Here is a 24,800-nt window from a genome sequence, read left to right on the forward strand (position 1 = left end):
TTTATTTCATTTGGAGAGAGGGAAGAAGAGAGCTGATGATGATGATGATGATAAAAGGCCCTGAATTCTCTGGAAGACTCTGGCTGTGTTCTGCTTGTTGTTGTTTAGTTGTTTAGTTGTGTCCGACTCTTTGTGACCCATGGACCAGAGCATGCCAGGCACTCCTGTCTTCCACTGCCTCCCGCAGTTTGGTCAAACTCATGCTGGTAGTTTCGAGAACACTGTCCAACCATCTCATCCTCTGTCGTCCCCTTCTCCTTGTGCCCTTCATCTTTCCCAACATCAGGGTCTTTTCTGGGGAGTCTTCTCTTCTCATGAGGTGGCCAAAGTATTGGAGCCTCAGCTTCAGGATCTGTCCTTCCAGTGAGCACTCAGGGCTGATTTCCTTAAGAATGGAGAGGTTTGATCTTCTTGCAGTCCATGGGACTCTCAAGAGTCTCCTCCAGACCCATAATTCAAAAGCATCAATTCTTCGGTGATCAGCCTTCTTTATGGTCCAGCTCTCACTTCCATACATGTGTTTTGCTTAAATACGGTTTTAAGGGGGAATTGTTTGCTAGTTTTTAAAGGAAAATATATCAGGAGGGGAAACTGTGGTATTGAGCCAGGGCCCCTTTGCAGACATCCTGCTGAAAATGTCCCATTTAGCAACCCTTTAGCTCAGGGTTTCCCAAACTTGGGTCTCTGGCTGTTGTAGGACTACAACTCCCATCATCCCAAACTAGCAGGACCAGTGGTCATGGGTGATGGGATTTGTAGTCCAAAAACAGCCCGAGACCCAAATTTGAGAAACCCTGCTTTAGCTATCATAGCTAATAGCCATTGATGTAACCTCAACTCCTTTGTGAGTTTGTCTGATCTTTTTTTTTTAAAAGCAACCGAATGCAGCTGGGCATCCCCATTGAATGTGTGAATGCTAGAGACAGGGACTTTTTCACCACCCAGCTTCCATGTGTTTCACCACCCAGCTTCCATGTGTTTGAGTGAGAAGCAGAGAGAGTTCAGAGGCCAAACAGTTCTTGCACTGAACGAGGGCTGGATTATTTGACCTGCAAGGCCCCCTTCTGTTACTATGGTTACCTATGAATTAATGCAGTGTTTGGGAGGAACTCCCTCACTCGAAAGGCAGGCCAGCATGGAAAGCATTGGGCAAGATTTGGCACTTTGAGTCACGACAGCATGATGCGAGGGCTGTTGTCATTTGCCTTCGGCCTCGGTCCTGTATACCTGAAGGAGCGTCTCCACCCCCATCGTTCAACCCGGACACTGAGGTCCAGCTCCAAGGGCCTTCTGGCGATTCCCTCCCTGCAAGAAGTGAGGGAACCAGGCAGAAGGCCTTCTCGGTGGTGGCACCCGCCCTGTAGAACACCCTCCCATCAGATGTCAAGGAAATAAACAACTATCTTACTTTTAGAGAACATCTGAAAGCAGCCCTGTTTAGGGAAGTTTTTAATGTTTGATGTTTTATTGTGTTTTTAATATTCTGTTGGGAGCTGCCCAGAGTGGCTGGGGAAACCTAGCCAGATGGGGCGGGGTATAAATAAATTGTTGTTGTTGTTGTTAAATCATGTGATTCTCAGGAACCAAGGAGGCAGGAACAATACGGAGCAAAACCAAGAGATTTTTCCTGACGCTGAGCAGTAAAGTGTCATGCTTGGTCTCATGTGCACAGATCAGGCTCAGCCCCAAGTAGCAATGCAAAATGTGCCAGGTGAGCATTTGAAAGCTGGAGCTCACCCTAGGACTGTATCTAGTCAAGCTCACATCCCTCCTTATGATAGCCTCATCTTTTTCAAAGCCATTCCCGTGCAAGCCCCTTTTCTTTTTCTTTTAAGGCTAACAGCCACAGGCTGTGTGTCTGTTTCAAGTTCAGCAGAGTTCACATAAGATTTGCACCTGCGTCTGAAAACGGTTGTTTCGCGGTCCTTGGAATCGGCCCGTAGGGGACGTTCTGCTTGGCTCCAGAACGACAGCTTGACTTCGGCTGCAGAAAAGGGTGGATCCCACATTTTGTTTTGTTGTTTTGTTCAACGGAAGAACTGTTCAGAGAATTTAGAAGCGTTGGTGCGAAGATGGTTGCAAGGGATTGGGGATCACTGTTTCCGCCTCCCTCTCTTCCTGCCAAGGCTATCGTGATTTGTAATAATCAGAACTTTTGGAAGCCCGGTTCGTGCTTGAATAAATCGGAACAGAGCGCATGTCTGAGACACAGTGTCTTCTTTGAGATGTGAAACTGCGGCGCCTGGCCTTCGCCGGAGGCCCATTCACTTGAAATTGGGATCGGAGGGTCTCAGATGTCAGGGTCCCCTCCTTTTAGGATTGGGGCTGGAAGCAGTTCAAAGGAAAGAGATATAAATATATTTTGTCACAGGCCGTGGACATGCTAAACTTGCTGCAAACTTGAACCATGCCTTGAGATAAACTTGACTCTGAGATCGTCATTAGCCAAAGCAGCGTATTGCCTTGAAATCCCTGAAGAAACCTTGGGTTTCTAGGCATTAATCATAGTTTTGGGAAGAAAAATAATCTGTGGGTGTGGGGACTGTAAACGTAGCAATAACAATGAACACTCTCCCCCTACCTCCCGCCACCCCGTTTTATATGAATCGACAAATGGCACTGCTTGTGTTTATTCAGAGCTGAACTAGGAAGAGTTCTCACACACACATGCTTATTCAATTTTTGATGACCAACGCAGCATCATGGTATACTTGTGAGAAACAGTCATCTAGGGCTAGGTGATGCATCAATATATCTTCCAAAAACCAGTTTGAAGTTCATATCGTGATTTCATAGTTTTTGACCGGATAATATATTGCAAATCATGATGTTTTTGTTAGGACTGGGTGATATATAATCCAAAACCAGTTTGAAGTCCATATCATGATATTGGTTTACAAATTTCTGACCTGACAATATATTGTGAATGGCAATGTATTAGGGTGTGTGTGAGAGATGCAAAATGCACAATGTGGGGAAAACCACGAAGCTAGCCAATATATCACACATAACGTTTAGCTGGTGATGTATCACAGAATTGAAAACCAGCTCCATCCTCTTTTCAGACATTGTGATATATACATTGTGATATATCACTGTACGTTTGTGAAACATGGACCACTTATAAACGCCATCTCCAACTCCTTGGAAGATTCCATCAATTGTGTCTCTGAAAATTTTTACACATCACTTGGGAAGACAGGCAAACTAATGCCAGTGTACTGGAAGAAGTAAAGATCACCAGTGTCGAAACAAGGATTCTTCAACATCAACTTCGTTGAACTGGTCATGTTGTGCAGATGCCTGATTATTGTCTTCCGAAGCAACTACTCTATTCCGAACTTAAAAATGGAAAGCGTAATGCTGGTGGTCGACAAAAGAGGTTTAAAGACTCTCTCAAGACAAGTGTTAAAAAAATGTAGTATAAACACCGACAACTGGGAAACACTCACATGCGAGTGCTCCATTTGGAGAACAGCCTTTTGCAAAGATGTCATGGGCTTTGAAGATGCTTGAACTCAGGACGAAAGGGAGAAATGTGCTAAGAGGAAGGCACACTTGGCAAACTCTCACCGTGATCACCTCCCGCTCAGAAACCTATGTCCCCACTGTGGAAGGACGTGTGGATCCAGAATTGGCCTCCACAGTCACTTACGGACTCACTGTTAAAACCGTGTTTATGGAAGACAATCTTACTTGGCTACGACTGATCACCAAAGAAGAAGAAGAAGTTATATCAGCATAGCACAATGTTTAGCTGGTGATGTATTACAAAGTTGAAAAAACCAGCTCCATCCTTATTAAAGACATTGTGATGTGTCGGTATATTGTGATGTTTAGCTGGCGATAGACTGTGATGTTGAGAAGCAGATATCGCCTAGCCTCACAGGCATCCCAGATCAGAATGCGGCAGGTGGAGTTTCCTTATTGGCTGCGCAATGACGGGTGATGGGTGAACCTTTTTTTTGAAAGAAAGAAAGAAAGAAAGATGTGCTAAAAGCTAATAATAATAATAATAATAATAATAATAATAATAATAATAAATCATCTTTTCATTTGCAAGTTGTTTTTCATATTGACAGGCACTCCAAACTGGAGGCCCCTCCATCACCACATACAGGCTGAAGTGATGCCGTCCATTCTTCCAACTGAATGGTCCATAAATTCATTCTCTTGCATGTGTAGACCAGCCTTTAAGGAAGTCAGTTTGCGGGTTTGAGCCGCAAGTAATCCCATGATTAGTCATCGACTGAGACATACCAAAGGATGTAGGTGTGTGTGCATGTGTGTGTGAATCAGTTTCAACTTGTTGTGGTTCAAAGCTAAATAGCAAATACGAGGAGATGGGCATTCCAGAGTCCAATTTACTTCCCCGGGCAAAGTAATTATAGGACAGGTTCATTTACTCGGTACTTTATGTTCTGGTGCTGCAATTCGGTTTTTGTGGGGGCCTTCATAAGCGCTTTCTGAATCAGATGAGTCTCAAAGAGTCATCTGGTTGTATTCAATACTTGACCTACCCAATAATAATGTGAATAAGGAGTTACCATTTGAAAAATGGCAAAGAGGTGTGTGTAGCAAGGTAAAACAACAACAACAACAACAACAAAACACCAGGAGTTTGGGAAATTATTCCTTTTTCCTTTTGGGGCTTCTGGTGTCATGTAGCTTAAGCAATTTTTTTTGGCTGGTTGAGAAAATGTGTGAGTTGATGGATTTCTGACCAGCTACAGGCAATGTCTCTTAGTCTGAAGTTTAATTCTGGACTCGTAAGTAGTTTTCTATTAGTAAAGAAAAAAATATCTTTAAGTTTGTAGAAGCCCACTTTTCCTCACTGTTGAAATGAACCTGTTTTTGCTGCTTTGCAAAAAAAGAATAAAGAAAAAAGAAGGGTGGTTGATCAGAGGGGTCAAAGTTCAGTTCAAAGGTATTGATTCTCTATTAGTTCCATTTTACCATATCAGCTCTTTTACTAATGGACAAGCTTTTCTGACAGCAATCTAAACTCCACTTTTTAGAAACAGTGAAGAAAAGGGTGAAAGGCAAACACAACATTTGTGTACCGTTCGGTGGGACCTTTCCCTGTGTCGCTCCCAAATCATTCCCCTGAAAGAAACAACACATAGTCTCAACACCCGAAACCTCCCACCCACCCCCTTCAGTGCTTCATTTGTGACCAGTGTAGACGTGTGAATAACAGTCGCATTGGGAGAGTTCATAGAATTGTGGACCCCAAGAGTCATCTAGTCCAACGCCATGCAATTCAGGAAACTCAGCTAAAGAAGAAGAGTTTGGATTTGATATACCGCTTTATCACTACCCGAAGGAGTCTCAAAGCGGCTAACATTCTCCTTTCCCTTCCTCCCCCACAACAAACACTCTGTGAGGTGAGTGGGGCTGAGAGACTTCAGAGAAGTGTGACTAGCCCAAGGTCACCCAGCAGCTGCATGTGGAGGAGCGGAGACACGAACCCGGTTCCCCAGATTACGAATCTACCGCTCTTAACCACTGTGTCCTGTGTATCATGAGTTGTTGTTAATAATAATAATAATAATAATAATAATAATAATAATAATAATACCCCGCCCATCTGGCTGGGTTTCCTCAGCTACTCTGGGCAGCTTACAGCATATATAGGTAAAGGTAAAGGGACCCCTGATGGTTAAGTCCAGTCACGAACAACTCTGGGGTTGTGGCGCTCATCTCGCTTTACTGGCTGAGGGAGCCGACGTTTGTCCGCAGACAGTTTTTCCGGGTCATGTGGCCAGCATGACTAAGCTGCTTCTGGGAGGGCGTTTCACAAGGCGAGCGCCACTACCGAAAAGGCCCTCTGCCTGGTTCCCTGTAACCTTGCTTGTCGCAGGGAGGGAACCACCAGAAGGCCCTCAGAGCTGGACCCCAGTGTCTGGGCTGAACAATGGGGCTTTAAAGGTCAGCACCAACACTTTGAATTGTGCTCAGAACTGTACTGGGACCCAGTGTAGGTCTTTCAGGACCGGTGTTATATGGTCTCGGCGGCCACTCTCAGTCTAGCTGCCGCGTTCTGGATTCATTGTGGTTTCCGGGTCACCTTCAAAGGTAGCCCCATGTAGAGCGCGTTGCAGTAGTCCAAGCGGGAGATAACCAGAGCATGCACCACTCTGGCAAGACAGTCTGTGGGCAGGTAGGGTCTCAGCCTGCGTACCAGATGGAGCTGGTAGACAGCTGTCCTGGATGCAAAATTGACCTAGGCAGAATTGATCTTGTTGCTTTTGCGTGGGGGTGTGTAAATACTGTCTCGATAGGGTGTGGCGAATGTGGAATGAATGCATATGAAGAGAGACCAAGCACATTTCTCTCGATGTCTCTCTAGATCTTTCTTTGCTTTTCTTTCTTTGCTTTTCTTTTTTATTCTTCCACAACTTGAACCAGCAATTCCTCTTAGAATTCCCACCAGTGCATGGAAATGACATTATTATGGGGAATATATAAATCAGCATCTTCTTAGAAGTGCTGACTTCACTGTTCCCTCAGCAACGGCAGGTGGGGGGTGGGACGGGACAGGAACCTTCAGATGATGAGACGTGTGGCATGTACTTTAGGGCTGGTTTTTTTTACATTAAAAAAACCCCTTCCATTTATATTTGGCTTTTCTGAAATTGGTCTTATTATATTCCTGGGTGGGGGTTGTGAAGTAATAATAAAAAACACCACTTGTCCCCCCCTCCTCCCATGATGGTGATGGATCTGTATGTCAAATACAGCAGGAGTGAGATGACATGACAGTTGCCGCGGCAACACCGCCGACTCTATAAAAATAGGACAGAGATGGGACTTCACGACAGTACATCACACAGAATTTCCCGAGCCGATGAATTTGGGTTGGCCTTGCTGCCAAAGCAATTGTGAGGCCTTCCTGGTGCCTCCGATGAGGGACAGCAGACATTTGGTTTGTTCTGAAAAGGTCTAAACTTCAAGGGTCTTCAGACTGGATCATCTGTGGCAGAGGCGAGCTATATGTGGACCCCAAGCAATTTATCCGCACAATCGGAATGAATTTCAGGAACCCAAAAGTCATATTGAAAAATGCATCTTTCGATTGGCCCCAAAATGGTCACCCTGGTGTAAGAAGCCATTTGGCGCCTAGCTTACAGATCTGAGTTTCTAACACTGTTTTTACCCGAGAGGTGCTTGTGAGATGTTCTACTCTAGTTTCAATCACCCCTTACCCTTCCCTCCATCCCATTTTCTTTCCTTGATTTTTTGCGGCTTCTGCTCGCTCTCTGCTCCCTTTCTGTCCCCCTCAGAAGCTGGCTGGCTCCGACCCGGTGGTCCACTGCCCACCTCTCCCTCCTGTTGAGAAGCCCGCTGGTGCCACAATCGGAAATGGATCACTTCGAGCATAGTGACAGCCCGCCACGAAAAAGCTTGCAGAGGGGGACCAGGGCGAGGGGGAAGGGAGGCGAGGGAGGAGCGGGCCATTCCAGTGCCTTTTTTTCCTAGAAAAATAGCACTGCATATGCAGTTACACTACATCCAGGCCTGTCCTAAGTACAGTGGTACCTCAGTTTACGAACGGTCCTGTTTACGAACTATTCAGTTTACGAACTCCGCAAAACCGGATGTAGTGTTTGCGAACTTTACCCCGGTCTACGAATGGAAGCTGAATGGTGGAAGGGCACTGGCAGCAGGAGGTCTCATGAGGGAAAGCGTGCCTCAGTTTAAGAACGGATTTGGTTTACTTAAATATCTTTTAAAGTTCATTATAAATCAATTCCCAGAATCTTTTAACCTTGTCACAGGTCCACCACATATGAAAGTACACTTTTCCCAAATGACCAGAGGCATTTCTGCTAGGTCTAGTGGGAAGAGAGATTAAAATAAAAGATCAGAATTTGTTTATGTATGCCACAGCTGCCGCGAGAACTCTACTAGCCCAAAAATGGAAAACACAAGATTTACCAAACATCCAGGAGTGGCAGGTGAAGATGACAGATTTTGCGGAACTTGCCAAATTGACAGGGAGGATCCGGGACCAAGAGGACCAGAGATACAATAATAACTGGAGTAAATTTATTGAATATTTAAAGGAGAACTATAAAAGTCTAAAGACACTAGCAGGACTGGAATAATACCTTCAATGTAAAATAGTAGAGTTATGACAATAATATACGCAGTAATTATGTGAGGTATATACCAGCTGAGGGGAGGGAGGGAATTGTGATAATAAGGATTGTTGGGAAAAGGATTATATGGAATAAAATAATAAAAATTCATTTCAAAAAAGAAAGAACGGATTTGGTTTAAGAACTGGACTTCAGGGACGGATTAAGTTTGTAAATCAAGGTACCGCTGTATTGCAGTCAATGGAGATATACCAGAGACTTCGTGGTAGGCTAGAGGGGGTGGCCAATATTGGGATCCTTCCATTCCGAATTTCTGACCCTCAGAGCAGCTTCAAGATGCTGTTTCAGAGCTTCTTTTTTATAATTTTTTTTTAATTTTAACATATAAATTATAAAATGTACCACAAATTTTATTACTTATACAATCTTTTTGGACTTCCATCAGCACCTCTGATGATCCACCATTTTAACCACTTCTTATGCATTTCTTAACTTTATATTGCCTTTACATCTCTTAACAAATCATCCTCCCCCTTGTCCATTTTTACAATACTTCTAATAATACTCCTCACAAAACTTCTTGCAACCCTACAAACGTCATCTGTTCTTCACAATTACTTTTCAAATAGTCCGTAAATTTACTGCAGTCTTCCGTGAATTTCTGGTCTCGCCGGTTTCGAATCCTTCCTGTTAGTTTATCTAATTCTGCATAGTCCGTTAACTTCATCCTCCATTCTTGAATCGACGGTAACTCTTCTTGCTTCCATTTTTGGGCCAATAATATTCTTGCTGCTGTTATTGCATATAAGAAGAGCTTACATTCCTTTCTATTTATATCACTCCCCACAATGCCCAATAGAAATGCTTCTGGTTTCTTTATAAATGTATATTTCAACATTATATATCACCTCCCAGAAGCATTTCACCTTTTTACATTCCCATCACATGTGATAAAATGTTCCCTCTTTTTCTTTACATTTCCAACATTTATTACTGACTTGCTGTTTCAGAGCTTCAGTAGCAGCTCAGTCTCACAACCGCACATAGCTGAACGTGGCTTTGAATATCACCTGGCCATGCAACGCAGCATCATTTATTTTTGCTCTCACGACGAATACCTCAGAGTGCCCTGTGACTGGTTGTGCCAGATTTTCAGGCGTTTTGACTGAAGGGGCAGCTGAGTGCTCCTTCAACGCACCCACACATTTGACGATCCTTTCAAGCACCAGGCCTTGCAAACTGCTTGGGGGGGGGGGAATACTTGGAAACACTATAGAGGAGGGGCAACAAACGCCAGCTTACATTAGCCCCAGCTAGCATAGCTGCTGGCAAGAGGTGGTGGGAGTTATAGCGCAGCGCCACATGAAAGGCCCCGGGATGGTTTTCTCTGCTGTAAAGAGCCTCCATTGAATTTTCATTTATACTTTTCAAGTTTACACATTTCACTAACTTTATACATTGCATTAATTTTGACATCATTTTGACATTTCAAAACTTGACTTCCTCCCCCCCCTTCTGCAATTCCTTAAATTTATTTTTAATATCTTCTGCCTATCCAAATAAACCTAATTTGCTCATTTATTCATCTTCTTTAAATATATGCTCTTATGAAACTGCAGTTTATTACAATGCCAATGTTTACAATTTATCTGTAAATATTCAGTAAACCATTTCCATTCTTTTTTAAAAAGTTGATTTCTTATTCGTCCAGTGAGTTTTTGCCATTTCTGCATATTCCATAAGTTTTTGTATCCATTCTTCCTTTGCTGGAACTACTTCTTCTTCTTCTTCTTCTTCTTCTTCTTCTTCTTCTTCTTCTTCTTCTTCTTCTTCTTCTTCTTTCCATTTTTGGGCAAGTGTGCTGTAGTAGCATACATGAATAAGCTTCTATAAAAAATTTTATAATTCCCAAAAGAAAAGCTTCTGGTTGTGTTTTTTTACAAAGGTTATTTTAAACATCCTTTTCATTTCATTAAATATCTCAGGTGTGGAGGGAAAATATGGCATGGAAAGTGTTCCCCCTGCTGGAGAATACCCGATTCTCAAATTTCTCAATAACTCGCAAATGGTGAGGTGCTGTTGCTTGTGTTTCTCTATGTTAGTCTGCACACTGAGAAACAGGGGCAGCAAAACAAAACGCCCTATAGGACTATGAAACAAATTGTTGTCGTTTAGTCGTTTAGTCGTGTCTGACTCTTCATGACCCCATGGACCAGAGTATGCCAGGCGCTCCTGTCTTCCACTGCCTCCCGCAGTTTGGTCAAACTCGTGCTGGTAGCTTCGAGAACACTATCCAACCATCTCGTCCTCTGTCATCCCCTTCTCCTTGTGTGATGTTTCCCAGCATCAGGGTCTTTTCCACGGAGTCTTCTCTTCTCATGAGGTGGCCAAAGTACTGGAGCCTCAGCTTCAGGATCTGTCCTTTCAGTGAGCACTCAGGGCTGATTTCCTTCAGAATGGATAGGTTTGATCTTCTTGCAGTCCATGGGACTCTCAAGAGTTTCCTCCAGCACCATAATTCAAAAGCATCAATTCTTCGGCGATCAGCCTTCTTGATGGTCCAGCTCTCACTTCCATACATCAATACTGGGAAAACAAATAGACGATTTAAAAAAATCACTTCTGCACTTAATTATTCTGCTGTTACTCAGCTGTGGGAAGAAGGCTTTGCATATGATTTTATCACGTTTAAATCCCACCCTTCCTCATTGGTTAATCTTCACAAAAACCCTACAAGGCAGGTGGGCTGATAGAGACCGCCTTGCCTCGGCACATGTACTCAGCTTCATGCCTGAGCAGCGTTTTGAACTGATCTCCCCTGCTTATTTCTTTATTTCTTTATCTACCTATTTACCATCTATCTCCTAGAATCGTCAATTTGTAGAGTCGGAAGAGACCCAAAGGTTTTCTGGTCTGACATTGTGTGATGCAGGGATCTCAACTAAAGCATCCATAACCGATATCGGTTCATATCCCAAAAGTTTAATATCCAAAAATCTCACCTGTGCAAGAAAATAAAAGGAGAGCAGTGCCGACAACACAAAAGCAGGATAAAATGCAGTTCACTCTTTACACTAAAATTAGGGTTGCCATATTTCAGAAAGTGATCCTGGCATATAGGTTGGAGTTTTGTTTTGTTTTTTTGCTAAGTTGTTGAGCTCTTGTTTTGTTTTGCCCAAAGTTTTGAGCTTCTTCCTTTTTTTGCAAAATCTCAAAAAAAAAGGAAAAAGATTTTTGAGCAATTTTTAAAGGAAATTCCCCCCCCCCCCCAAAAAAAACTCCACTTCCAACATGGGCCAGATTTTCCTGGACATTTTAAATAGAAAAATCTGCCCGGACGCTATTAACAGCAGGTGAAAAGGTAGTATATGCCAAAAACATAACATTGTTTCCCATTACATGATATGTTTTACTTAATCCTCTTGGTTTCAGTTGAGGGTATTCATCGCTTACACTGAAGGCATGCACCTGAGCATGGGGTTGTGTACAGAGTTTAAGTATCGCAACCACCACTGTTGCTTCATAGTTAAGTGGGAAGGTCAGAAAGCAGCCCGGTGTTTCCTCCAGAGTTATGCCACACGGGCGTGGTGCACAAAACACAGAAGAGACATTGCGAAGGTTGTTCTGTAGGGAACAGAAAAGGCACCCGGGCACTGACTCATACACACCCCAATTTTGTTTTTCACAGGACTTCCTAAAGGTCCCTGCCCAAATCAGGCTGGTGTCACGGAATGAGCAGAGCTCTTTTGTTATTTTTTTGTAGAAAATAAGATAAATAAACCAACTGGAAGCAAGCTTTTGAGCGTCACAGAACTCTTCGCGAAGGTGTTCAGCCTGAGCAGGAACTGCTTGTGTTTTCTTTCGAAACGAAAGCTACTGTAGCTGAACCCATGGTCTGGCTTGGTATCCTGTGTTCCTTTGTCAGGGGAACTGAATTCTTTCTTACTGTATTTAGGATGAAGGATGAGCGCAAACACTGCAGGGCAATTTGAAGAGGGAACCAAGTGTGCCCCTTTGCTTGCAGGTTTCCCTTTCAGCTGACTGCGGTTTGCTGACCACCTCTCCTACTGGATGTTGTCACAGCTGCGGAGTTTGCTGAGGCAGGATTAGGCCCCAGCGCTCTCTGCTAGACATGTGACCTTTTGTACACTGTCCTTATTTTACCCACCTTGGATTGGGATGAACCCATGCTTTCTAAAAATAGCACACCAGGCCCAGTAGGGATTTGGTAGGCGGTTCAACAGAAATACCTGTGGAACCGCTGTGGAACGGGACGGAAAATGCAGCCAACTATTGTCTGCTCGTGAAAAAGGAGTACCTGTGCACATATAAGAATTGTCAAAACAAAAAAAATTCCTTCCAGTAGCACCTTAAAGACCAACTAAGTCAGTTCTTGGTATGAGCTTTCGTGTGCATGCACACTTCTTCAGATACACTGAAACAGAAGTCACCAGACCCTTCTATATAGTGAGAAGGTGGGGAGGGGTATTACTCACAAGGGTGGTAGGAATGGGTGATTGGCAGATAGCTGTGATGAGCCTGTTGACGACTCTTAACGACTGCAATAGGTCTTACAGGAAAAAGCAAGGGGTGAGAAGGTGAAAAATGGCTTTGTCATGTATAATGAGATAAGAATCCAATGTCTTTGTTCAGACCAGGTCTCCCCATGGTTTTAAGTTTGGTAATAAGTTGCAATTCAGCAGCTTCTCTTTCCAGTCTATTTCTGAAATTCCTTTGTAGTAAAACAGCTACTTTGAGATCTTGTATAGAATGTCCTGGGAGATTGAAGTGTTCTCCTACTGGTTTCTCTGTCTTGTGATTCCTGATGTCAGATTTATGTCCGTTTATTCTTTGGCGTAAGGTCTGGCCTGTTTGTCCAATATAGAGAGCTGAAGGACACTTATCTTCACCCAGTGCAAAGTGGGGGCTGGCATCTTCAAATCCTGTAGCAATGCTGTCATCCTACCTGAACTGACCTCAGAGTGCCATAGAGATTCCAGAGGATTTTCTTTTGAGTAAACACACCTAGAATTGTGTTGCATTTTTTTCCACCAATTAACCAAGGCACACAAGGGAAGTGGTAGTCAGTTTGAAATCTTCCCATGATCCTACTTTGGCTTTTAAGAGCAAGAAGCAGGTAGATGAATAGCTTGTCCCCTTGTGTTCAGGAACAATATGGTACATGGGTTGCCATGTTAGCATCGTTCTAGTGCGTGTGTGAATACAAAAAATGTTATTGTACTAGCCATGGCCATGATAGATCTGAATCAAAAATAAATACAAGCAAAAGGGGTGTCATGGCACAAATAGTGGTCTGTATTTGGATCTCTGCGTCTCCCTTACAGCTCACTGTTAAATGGTCCAGGATATTCTTTCTGATCTTTTTTGCCGCCAAAGCAAAAAGGGCGACTTTATGAGTCACTGAACGATTTACATCGCTTAGAAGCCATAGGACCTTCTCTGCTGGGGAGAGACATTTTTCCTGTACGGATGGTGACAAATCGTCCGCCAGGTCCAATGTATAGCAGGCAATATAGTAAATAGTGCAATATGTCTTCCACCGGCGATTGCCCACATATTCAGAGTCTGTCTTCATACGGTATCCTGTTATATCAGCCATCTAGGATGGCGGAGGACATATCTTGAAAACACAGCTCAGTAAAAGCGAATCTTAGTGAGGCTGGCCGGAGATTCGACAGGTATCCTAGTGTGGATCAGCATTTACTACTCTGAAGTAAGTCCTGCTCAGCTCAGTGAAGCATCACCATAAGGCGAGTTTGCAAGCATCAAATGATCCCCTCTGTCGTCCCCTTCTCCTTGTGTGATGTTTCCCAACTTCAGGGTCTTTTCCACGGAGTCTTCTCTTCTCATGAGGTGGCCAAAGTACTGGAGCCTCAGCTTCAGGATCTGTCCTTCCAGTGAGCACTCAGGGCTGATTTCCTTCAGAATGGATAGGTTTGATCTTCTTGCAGTCCATGGGACTCTCAAGAGTTTCCTCCAGCACCATAATTCAAAAGCATCAATTCTTCGGCGATCAGCCTTCTTGATGGTCCAGCTCTCACTTCCATACATCACTACTGGGAAAACAAATAGACACTTTAAAAAAATCACTTCTGCACTTAATTATTCTGCTGTTACTCATCTGTGGGAAGAAGGCTTTGCAGTAGGTTTGAAGCAGTGTATCCCAAACTTGGGTCTCCAGCTATTTTTGTACTACAGTTCCCATCATCCCTGACCACTGACCTTGCTAGCTAGACATGATGGGAATTGTAGTCCAAAACAGCTGAAAACCCAAGTTTGAGAAACACTGGTTCGAAGTAAACAGGAAGACCAACTGTCAGTCACACATAGCAGCACAAGATAAGGTAAAGGTAAAGGGACCCCTGACCATTAGGTCCAGTCATGGCCGACTATGGGGTTGCGGCACTTATCTTGCTTTATTGGCCAAGGGAGCCGGCGTACAGCTTCCAGGTCGTGTGGCCAGCATGAATAAGCCACTTCTGGCAAACCAGAGCAGCACACGGAAACGCCGTTTACCTTCCCGCCGGAGCGGTACCTATTTATCTACTTGCACTTTGACGTGCTTTTGAACTGCTAGGTTGGCAGGAGCAGGGACTGAGCAACGGGAGCTCACCCTGTCGCGGGGATTCGAACCACCAACCTTCTGATCGGCAAGTCCTAGGCTCTGTGGTTTAACCCACAGCACCACCCGCGTCCCAGCAGCACAAGATAGGATTGCTTAAATAGAATGAAAATGTACACATTGCTTGGTGGGTGGTGAAAATGACCCAAATCTAGCCCAGAGTTGGCAAAGTGAACCAAGGGGCTCCAGTGTCTCAAATCCAGGCCCGTATCTAGAGAGCACATTCTGAACATCTTCAAAAGTGCTCTGAAAACAGGAAAACGTGTGAGACAAGCCGGCGACCACCAGGCACTTTCTGGCTCACAGCTGATTTTCTGAGAATGCTCCATAGCCACCCTTCCTACAAATGGAATTATATTAAAACGTCCTGATTTATCCTCCAACATCAACTTTTGATTCTCTGCGACAAGACTGTTTAATCAATGGGACGGTGTTTATGAAACCAGGCAGGATATGCCCAGTTTTCAGCACTTCAGATCTTGGCATTGAGTGACATGGCGCACAGTGTGAGAAGGAAACTCTTCTGTGGGTACGAGTGATAACAATTGAATTCCTTGCTCCTTTCCATTTTTTGTGTATTCTGGGGAAGAAATATCCCTTTGATCCGCCTCTCTCATCTCCCAAGTGTTTCTCAGCCCTTCCTGGAAGCAAATGTTATTGGTACCGTTTGTAGAATGTGTTGCACAATCAGTTTGGCTCTTGTCCTTTGTGGCACCTCTAACTTCACCCTATTTCCCCCCTACACCTCTTTATAATGTCCTGTTATTCTGGAAAGTTGGACATGGAAGGCTGAGAACCAATTTCAGATGAGAGAAATGACATTTGGGTGTGTGTGGGGTTTTTTTCAGTTTGGGCACAAACATTGGCAGTTCCATGGAACAAGGAGCATGAGACCATAGAGCAGAGGGCTTGGGAAATGTATTGGACTCCAACTCTCATCATCCCCAGCCATGCAGACCGGTGGTGAAGCATGATGGGAGTTGGAGTCCAGTCTGGAGGACCAATGTAGATTTGTTTGGGCACAATATGGAATGATTTCATTGTTTTTACAAACATAGAGGAACATGAGTGGCCTCTACTTGACTCATTTATCCACTTGCGGGTTTTATGAACAGGGAAAGAAAATTATAGTTAAGTCTCATCGTTCTAGGATTCCTCTGTAATCGATCTCATATATTTTCCAGGATTATTTGTACTTTATAACTCATATACGCTCTGGTTTTTAAAAAAGCATTTTCATATTTTTGTTTTGTTTTTGTTTTTTTTAAATGTATTTTTATTAAAGATTTTCTTGATTTACAGAAGTATGTGTAATTCTCTCTCGTATTTTTTCCATGTAACATTTTTACAAATCGGTTTCATTTGTTGAGACATTATAAAGAAAAGGGGGAAAGGGGTGGAGGGGGGGAAGATGGGTGGGGTCAGGTGGCGATGTTTCTATTTTACTTAATATATGTAGGGTTTGGGGTCAGCGTTGATTGTGCAGGTTCTCTGCTGTTCACTTGTGGTGGTGAGAGAGGTTGGGGTTGGCCTAGGGTGTGCTTGCTTGTAAAAGCGTTTTCATATCTTTGCAAGGTTCAGTAAAGTTTTTGAGGTCCTCGGTCTCCCCATTTTCATGGGTCGCAGAGTGTGTTTTGTGTGTGTGTGTGTGTGTGTGTGTGTTATACCACAAATTTGCAACGTTCTCTCCCTTTTGGTTTCCTTACCATGGTGTCTCTGCTTTCTGCAGGTCAAATCGTGCCTGCAAATCGCAACACGCCAAGCCCCATCGATCCAGAGACCATTCAGGTTCCGGTGGGGTATGAACCTGACCCGGCTGATCTCGCTCTCTCCAGCATTCCTGGCCAGGAGATGTTTGACCCCCGGAAACGCAAGTTCTCCGAGGAGGAACTGAAGCCGCAGCCGATGATTAAGAAAGCCCGCAAAGTCTTCATCCCAGAGGATCTGAAGGTAAATTGGGACCGGTGTCCAACCTCCTGGAAACTGCTCTGGAGGTCCAGAGAGTAAGGCATGGTCCTAGAGCCATTCTGCTGATTTCTAGATGGATTAAAATGTTCTGGGATTAGGACATAGAATAACATCCTGGAGGGCCACTTGTACCACTTTCAGGGTTAGACAGGGTTTCTTGTTTATGGCCCAGAGAGCAGTAAGGTTGTCAAATTGAAGCGCACAGGAACCTTACAAATCAAAACTTTCCCTTCCTGCATTCTATCTAATAGGTCAAATGCAATTAAAAGTGAAACATTAAAATATTATTAAAATAAAAATACACCTTGGATCTCTGATTATTATATTCCTTCCTTCCTTCCTTCCTTCCTTCCTTCCTTCCTTCCTTCCTTCCTTCCTTTTTTCTTTCTTTTCTTCTTTCTAAAAAAATCTGAGCTGTGTTGCTTTCATTTGACCAGTCTAATCTGCTTCAATTTTTCTGTGTGGCAGGTTTTTATCCCTAGACAAGTGTTTCCTTGGCTCCTTCATTCTCTGGAATGAAAGAAGCTGCTATTTAATCATCCAAAAATAATGTCGGCACATAAGATTTTGAGAGCCAAGTGGATTAAAAGTTAATGAATGGTGAAACTCACAGAGCATGGGGTAGAAATGGTCTCTGGTTGAAACATCTTAGTGGTTGCCCGTAACATGGCATGATCTGAAGGCGCAGGATGTAGCAACTTTGCTGAAGCTAAGCGGGTTTAGGTGTGGTCAATGTTTGGATGGGCAACCATGAATATGGGAAGGGACCTTGCGACGGTATAAAAATATCTATAATAAAATCAAGTAGGTATCCTTGAGTTCCCATGTGAGATAAAGGTTTGAGTTCCCTTGGGAAGGAGGACAGGACATAAATATACAGTAATTATAAATATAAATTTATTTCTTGTTTTTATTCAAATAAAACTATATAAATTGCTCAATTGTAGTACAGTCGTACCTTGGATCTCGAATGCCTTGGCTCCAGAACAAATCGGCTCCCGAATGATCGAAACCTGGAAGTGAGTGTTCTGGTTTTCGAATGTTCTTTTGGAAGCCGAACATCCGACGGGGCTTCCGTGGCTTCTGATTGGCTGCAGGAGCTTCCTGCAGCCAATCAGAAGCTGTGCTTGGGTTTTTGAACATTTCGGAAGTTGAATGGTCTTCTGGAATAGATTCCGTTCGACTTCCAGGGTACGACTGTAAAACCTTTGAGTTACAAGGAATATTGAAATGATCAAGGAACACATTTAAAAATAAATAAAATGAACAGTAAAAGATATAACACTAATACTAAAAATAAATAGTCAGGATAATTTAGTTCCCAGCTGCACCATTGTGTCCTTGGGAAATTGCCTAAAATTCTTATGTATGGGATTTGTTGTTTGTAAAACAGGAATAGAGAGGTATGTCTAACAAATCATACATATTCTTAATATTGGTGTGTTGAGCTACAGCTTATGGGACGCGGGTGGCACTGTGCTCTAAAACCACAGAGTCTAGGGCTTGCCGACTGGAAGATTGGTGGTTCGAATCCCCACAACGGGGTGAGCTCCCGTTGCTCGGTCCCTGATCCTGCCAACCTAGCAGTTCCAAAGCACGTCAAAGTACAAGTAGATAAATAGGTACCACTCCGGCGGGAAGGTAAATGGTGTTTCCGTGCGCTGCTGTGGTTCGCCAGAAGCGGCTTACTCATGCTGGCCACATGACCCGGAAGTTGTTTGCTTCCCTTGACCAATAAAGCGAGATGAGCGCTGCAACCCCAGAGTCGTCCACGACTGGACCTAACAGTTAGGGGTCCCTTTACCCTTTAAGAGCAACTTAAAGTTAAGTACCTTGGCTCCCGAACGCCCTGGAACTCAGACATTTTGGCTCCCGAACACCCCAAACCCGGAAGCGATTGTTCTGGTTTGCATACGTTCTTTTGGAACCCGAACGTCCAATGGGGCTTCCACGGCTTCTGATTGGCTGCAGGAGCTTCCTGCAGCCAATCAGAAGCCAAAGTTTGGTTTTCGAATGTTTTGGAAGTCAAACGGACTTCCGGAACAGATTCTGTTCGACTTCCAAGGTATGACTGTACTGTAGTTTGCTCGGAAGCCCTTAACCATAGTTTCTCAGTTCGGGCATAAATTAGAAACTGTAGCCAACTATGGCTTCCTGACCTGCTTTCCCCAGTTGCACAAAGGGAGGAACGAAGTAGCTGTGTGCAGGGGAACAAGGCTAATTCATATCTTAGCTTATTAAGTCCAGATAACATCCTAGTGCAACCAGTGTGTGCATATTCACCGTGTTCATTTACTGGCTTGCCTCAAGAAACATAAACCTTTGAATACATTGGAACAGTTAGAACCTGGGGAAAACTAAGAGCAGGGAAGTGCTGTCAAGCCCCTTGCTTGCTCAGAGGAATTCATGGCCATCGTTCTAGTTTCTTCTAAGATAGCAGCGAGAGTTGCCCTCGGCTCTTCCCAGAATGTTTGGTCACAGCTTTCTCCCATTTCCCATGGTGCAGAAGAGTAGTTCTGGAAAGGGGTAAACAGATTAGGCCGGCCAATCGTCTCTCAGCTGCATGTGATTCTAGATGCCAGCCCTGCTTCTTTCAGGACCGGATTAAAGGATTTGCCTTTGCAATTTGTTAAAATAAAGTTGTACGTGGCCTGGATAAGCCCAGGAATGAACTGAAGTTGAAGCTGGTTTTTGTGTTCTTTTGCAGAGATGATGACGGAGATGGGAAATTATAAAGCCAATATGTAGCCTACGGAGTGTAGGAAGAATGGGAGGGGAAAGAGGGTTTTGGCATATCTCTGGAGCCAGGCTGCTGAGATATACTGCAGTCTGGTACCCACTTACCTGGAAGCAAGCTCCACTGAACTCAGTGGAACTTACTTCTGAGTAGCTTTGTATAGGGTTGCATTGAAAGGATGGTTTCACAGCATGCAAAGGTTGCTTTTGGGTAGCTTAAAGTGCTTGCATTTTATTCCACTCTTCCTCTCTGGGCAACAAGGAGTTGAGGGATATTTTTTTAAAAAAAGTAATATTATAAATTATGTTCTTGCTTCTCAATTTGATCCTTTTACATGGTTTTGTATGCTTTATGTGACTTGCTGTTATTTTTACGGATTACAGTTTAGTAATTCTTCGTTGCAATTGATAAGTACAAACTGTTTAATTATTATTTGCTGTTATTTAATATTTAATACATTCGAACAGATTATTAGAGATTTTTTTATTTGATATAAGTTGTCTATTCTAACAACAGAAACCCGTACTACTTGGGATGTTCAGATCTGGTCTGCATACAGACCATACCTTTAAAGAAATCCTACCAGAAATCCTGGAAACTGTAGTTTTACCCCCACAGCACCTTTAACAACAGGCTGAGAATTCTTTGTGTGATAACAACAACTACTACTACCACTACTTATTATTTATACCCCGCTCTGGACAGCTCCCAACAGAATATTAAAAATTCGATAAAACATCAAACGTCAAAAACTTCCCTAAGCAGGGCTGCCTTCAAACGTCTTCTAAAAGTCAGAGAGTTGCTTACTTCCTTGACATCTGATGAGAGGGTGCCACCACCGAGAAGGCCCTCTGCCTGGTTCCCTGTAACCTCACTTCTCACAGTGAGGGAACCTCCAGAAGGTCCTCGGAGCTGGATCTCAGTGTCCAGGCTGAACGATGGGGGTGGAGATGCTCCTTCAGGTATACAGGGCCGAGGCTGTTTAGGGCTTTAAAGGTCAGCACCGACACTTTGAATTGTGTTCCGAAATGTACTGGGAGCCAGCATAGGTCTTTCGGGGCTGGTGTTACATGGTACCGGCGGCTGCTCCCAGTCCCCAGTATGACATGTATGCAGCGAAGGCCGATTAGAATATATGTAGCCCTGCCAGTAGAAGTGCGCTGTGCTGACCCTGCGCTGGTGCCTTGTAGCAGAAGCTCCATTAATCTGCTGAAGTCTAACACTGCCTTTCTCCCTCTCTGTGATTAATGAGCAGGATGACAAATACTGGGCAAGACGCAGAAAGAACAACATGGCTGCCAAGCGGTCCAGAGACGCTCGGAGGCTGAAGGAGAACCAGATTGCCATTCGCGCCTCGTTCCTGGAGAAGGAGAACTCCGCTCTGCGCCAGGAAGTGGCCGATCTACGGAAAGAGCTGGGCAAATGCAAGAATGTCCTCGCCAAGTATGAAGCCCGGCATGGTCCTCTGTAAATGGCATTCCCACCCACCCCTTTCTGCCCTCCCTTTCTGCCCCTCCTTCTTCTTTCTTTTCTTTTCTTTCTATTTTTCTTTTCGGTGGGTTGGCATTTGAATCGATGGACAGTGTGTTTATTGCTTGATAGCACCACACCCAAACGCCCCCAACCTGTCACCATCAGCACTTTACCAGGAAAACAGAAACAAAACGAAAAAAACAGCGTACAACTTTTTTTTTCTATGTGCGTACACGCATGCGCGGGTCTGTGTATGTTTGGGCGTGTGTGCATGTTCACCTCAGCACTCCCCATTTTTATGGAAATGGAAGGGTGACTCGTTTTCACTGGGACTGCTGAAACCTGCCATAGTTAAGCTTTTCATTAAATAATTAAATATTTTCCAGTGCTGCTTTGAACTAGGTTTTATTATTATTATTACTATTGTTATTATTTTACCCTTTTGCCATTCTCTTGATTTAATTTCGAAAATGAGAACGGAAAGAATGAATCGCGCTATAAATGGAGGAGGGAGAAAACAAAGCCTACCCTCCCTGAATCTATTGTTTAAATATGCCTAATCAGACATTTTTAACTCGCTACTGCAAATGCACAAATGATATTTTAATGCTACACTGCAGAAATATTTAATTTATAGATTTTTCTCCTTTTGTTTTGTTGTGTTCTTAAGCTTTGGTGATTAAAAAAAGAAGAAGATATCTTCAGGCTCGCACTGCTGCTGATAGTTTTCTCGTAAGAAACAGCTGATAGTTTCCTTTCATGGCTCTAAAACCCAAAACCTGCAAATAAATCACAGGGAGTGTTATTTTTTGTTTTGTTTTGCACAGCCTGAATCTAAGCAATAATCCTCTTGTGCACTCTGGTATGTTACTTGCAATGTTCCAGGTGGACATAGGATCACCTGCCCTACCTGATAAGATAATTTTCCACTGGGTTTTCCTTTGTAATTTGTAAAAAACTTATTGATAGGCTGCTACAAGAACCTCTCAAACATGGTTTGGTTTTTAATTGCTGGAAGCCGTCCCCACTGAGCAATTCGAACGCTCAAACAGAAAAGTGGGGGATAAGTTTTCTAAAGCAGTCAAGCGATGGTGCAGGCAGAAGGTGCACTTAGAGGGCCAGTCTAGGCATTTTGCCACCTTATGACAAATCAAAGTCTTGCTCCCCCTGCTGCTGCCATATGCTGAGCACAACGTTAACATTATCAAGTGCTGACGTAGGATACTGTTCTGTTAAAAATTGCCCGTTAACTTCTTTCACACTTCCATACAGCTATGTCTGCCCTCTAGTGAGGGGTGTTTCTGTGCAGAAATCAAAAGGCTGTTGACTGCAGGAACAGGGAGAGGCCTTTGGCTCGCTGGATGTTGCCGGACTACAACTCCCATCATCCTTGGCCATTGGCCACACTTGCTGTGGCTCATGGGAGTTGGAGTCCAGGAGCAACTGGAGGGCTACAACTTTCCCGTTGCTGCTGCGTGGGATATTAAACCCAGCTGTCAAGCTGCTCTGCTGCCCCTATGGACCTCCTCCGAAATTGCAGGCGGTGACAGCCGAAACAGGCAGCTCTCGGATTGTGGCACCACAAGAGGTTGTGTAGTTTTACCTCTACAGTTGGGCCAGCCTGGTGCACATATACTGCTGTGCTTGCAAATGTCCACCCCTTGCCCCCAACTGAAAGTATAAGTAACTGGTCCAGACACCTATGGCAATGTCGATACCCTATTAATGGGGAGAGGATGAGGTTGTGTTTGGACTCAGCCCCACACCTGCCCCATTCCTCAAACAGCCCACTGGTGTTAATAGGGGATAGGGGAGCAGTGATTGCCCTTGCTGGATTGGGGTGCAAAAGACACGTGGCAATTCGTTGGCAAGAGAACAAAAACGAAAACTTTCAAATATTCACCGCTTTTGGAGTTTGGAGGGTTTATTGTTATTATTGCTGTTACGGTTGTTATTTCCTTTGCCATTTGCATTTCTTCAAGTCCTGTTTATGTGATTAAAGAATTTAAATTCAGCTGTATATTCAACTTTTCTGTAAAATACTTTCTGTGGACTTCTCCCTTGCTGTTTCTCCAGATTCTTTTGACTCAGCGATAAGTCACTTTTTGCAAAACCTACTTTTCCTTGAGATGTTTTGTTTCCGATTGTATCATAAAACCGATGGCTCTCAAACTTTCTCCTGTTGTTTTCCGCTTTTTGTTCTCATTTTGCTTTCGACACTTGTGTTATATTATAGTGGACTTTCTGCAGGAGATTTTTTTAAAAAGTGAATGTAGGAGATGCAGGTCTGTATGGAAAGGTGATGGTGTTGTCATACTGTGGCAAATCCAATCCATACAAATGTTTTCTGAAGACCAAAAGAACACGATTATTACGATATGTATAAAGTTTCTACAGAATCATTAGAGTGTGCTTTTTTTGTACAGTATTTTTCAAGGACGAATGCTGATTGTGTATTTTGAGAGAGAGAGAGAGAGCGAGAGCATATATCACAGCGAGGAGAAATAAAAAGAAATTATTCCACGTTTAAAGGCAGAGCAAAGATATATATCTCTTTATATATTCGTTAGCATTGTACAGAGAGGAGACGCTTCTAGATTGTTGTTCCCCCTTCCCCCTTGAGATCTTTCTTATTTTTTGCTTACCACTGACACTTTGGAAGGGTTTTGTGCTTTACGTTGGGGCACGATCCATCGCCATGTGGGTGCAGCTGCTTGCATGCGAAGAGATCACATTGGGTTGAATCGGGCACTGCTGTTCCTTGCGCTCCTCAGCACATGCCACCTTGGCGCATGCTCAGAGGATGAACACTGCGCACGTGGGCGACCATGGGCCGGATTGAGACAGGGAGTCGTGCAATATATCCATTTCTTGGTTCAGGGCGCTGCAGTGTATGAAAGCCGCTAAAGGGAACATACCTCACTGGGTCTTTGCGGAATTCCTCCGTGCATAGCTGGCCTTGCCCACATTCGGATGGATTGTGCCCTAAACATTTTATGAAAGTTAAAAAAACAAAACAAACCACGGTTCTCCAGGGTCCTTTGTATTTCTAATAAATAAATAACTGTTTTCCCATTCATGTAATGAGGATGGTTTTTTTCCAACAACAATGCAGTGAGTCCCATTTGCCAAGGAAAAAAGGCACAAAATACTCTGTGATGCTCATCACAAAGCTTAAGTTAACCAAAACAGTAACAAAGCTTGCACATTCCCTGTCTTCTTTCACATTTCACATTTGCTGCTGAGGTAAGGTGTTGTCTCTACCCTGAGGAGCATCCTGTTTGTGTGACTTTTGTTCATTTATACACTTCACAAACCCAATGGTTCTTTAGAGTGAGGCAGGCTTCCCAAATAATAATAGCACATTTTCCCGTGTATAAGACTATATTTTTTCCTAAAAAGTTTAAAATAAGGGATCGTCTTATACACAGATCGTGCATAGTGCATTTTCTTAATTTGGGGTTTTTAAAAAATAGGGGTCGTCTTATACTTGGGGGCGTCTTATACACGGAAAAATACGGTAATTTTTTAAATTTGTAAACACACACACACACCATCTAACTGGGTTGCCCCAGCCACTCTGGGTGGCTCCCAACAGAGGACAAAAACAGAATAAAACTTCAAACATTAAAAACTTCCCTAAACAGGGCTGCCTTCAGATGTCTCCTAAAAGTCAGATAGTTGTTTGTTTCCTTTACATCTAATCGGAGGGCATTCCACAGGGCGGGCGCCACTACTGAGAAGGCGCTCTGCCTGGTTCCCTGTAACCTCACTTCTTGCAGGGAGGGAATCGCCAGAAGGCCCTTGGAGCTGGACCTCAGCTTCCGGGCTGAAAGATGGAGGTGGAGACGCTCCTTCAGTTATACTGGACCGA

General features: G+C 43.7%; 1 protein-coding gene across 2 annotated transcripts in view; it reads left to right on the forward strand.

Moving 5' to 3' along the window:
* HLF (HLF transcription factor, PAR bZIP family member) overlaps nucleotides 1–24,005 on the forward strand; it is a 66,641-nt gene extending 42,636 nt beyond the window's left edge. Inside the window, exons 3-4 of one of the 2 annotated variants that reach the window (XM_083727810.1) lie at nucleotides 16,478–16,698; nucleotides 20,709–24,005. In XM_083727810.1, the coding sequence (XP_083583936.1) occupies nucleotides 16,478–16,698; nucleotides 20,709–20,924 (437 nt within the window). In that variant the 3' untranslated portion in view covers nucleotides 20,925–24,005. Of the gene's footprint in view, nucleotides 1–16,477; nucleotides 16,699–20,705 lie in introns of both variants that reach the window. The other variant, XM_083727809.1, reaches the window with a different exon arrangement.
* The last annotated feature ends 795 nt before the right edge of the window (nucleotides 24,006–24,800 follow it).

This window comes from Podarcis gaigeae (assembly GCF_964106915.1).
Source record: "Podarcis gaigeae genome assembly, chromosome: 2".
Taxonomy (NCBI): domain Eukaryota; kingdom Metazoa; phylum Chordata; class Lepidosauria; order Squamata; family Lacertidae; genus Podarcis; species Podarcis gaigeae.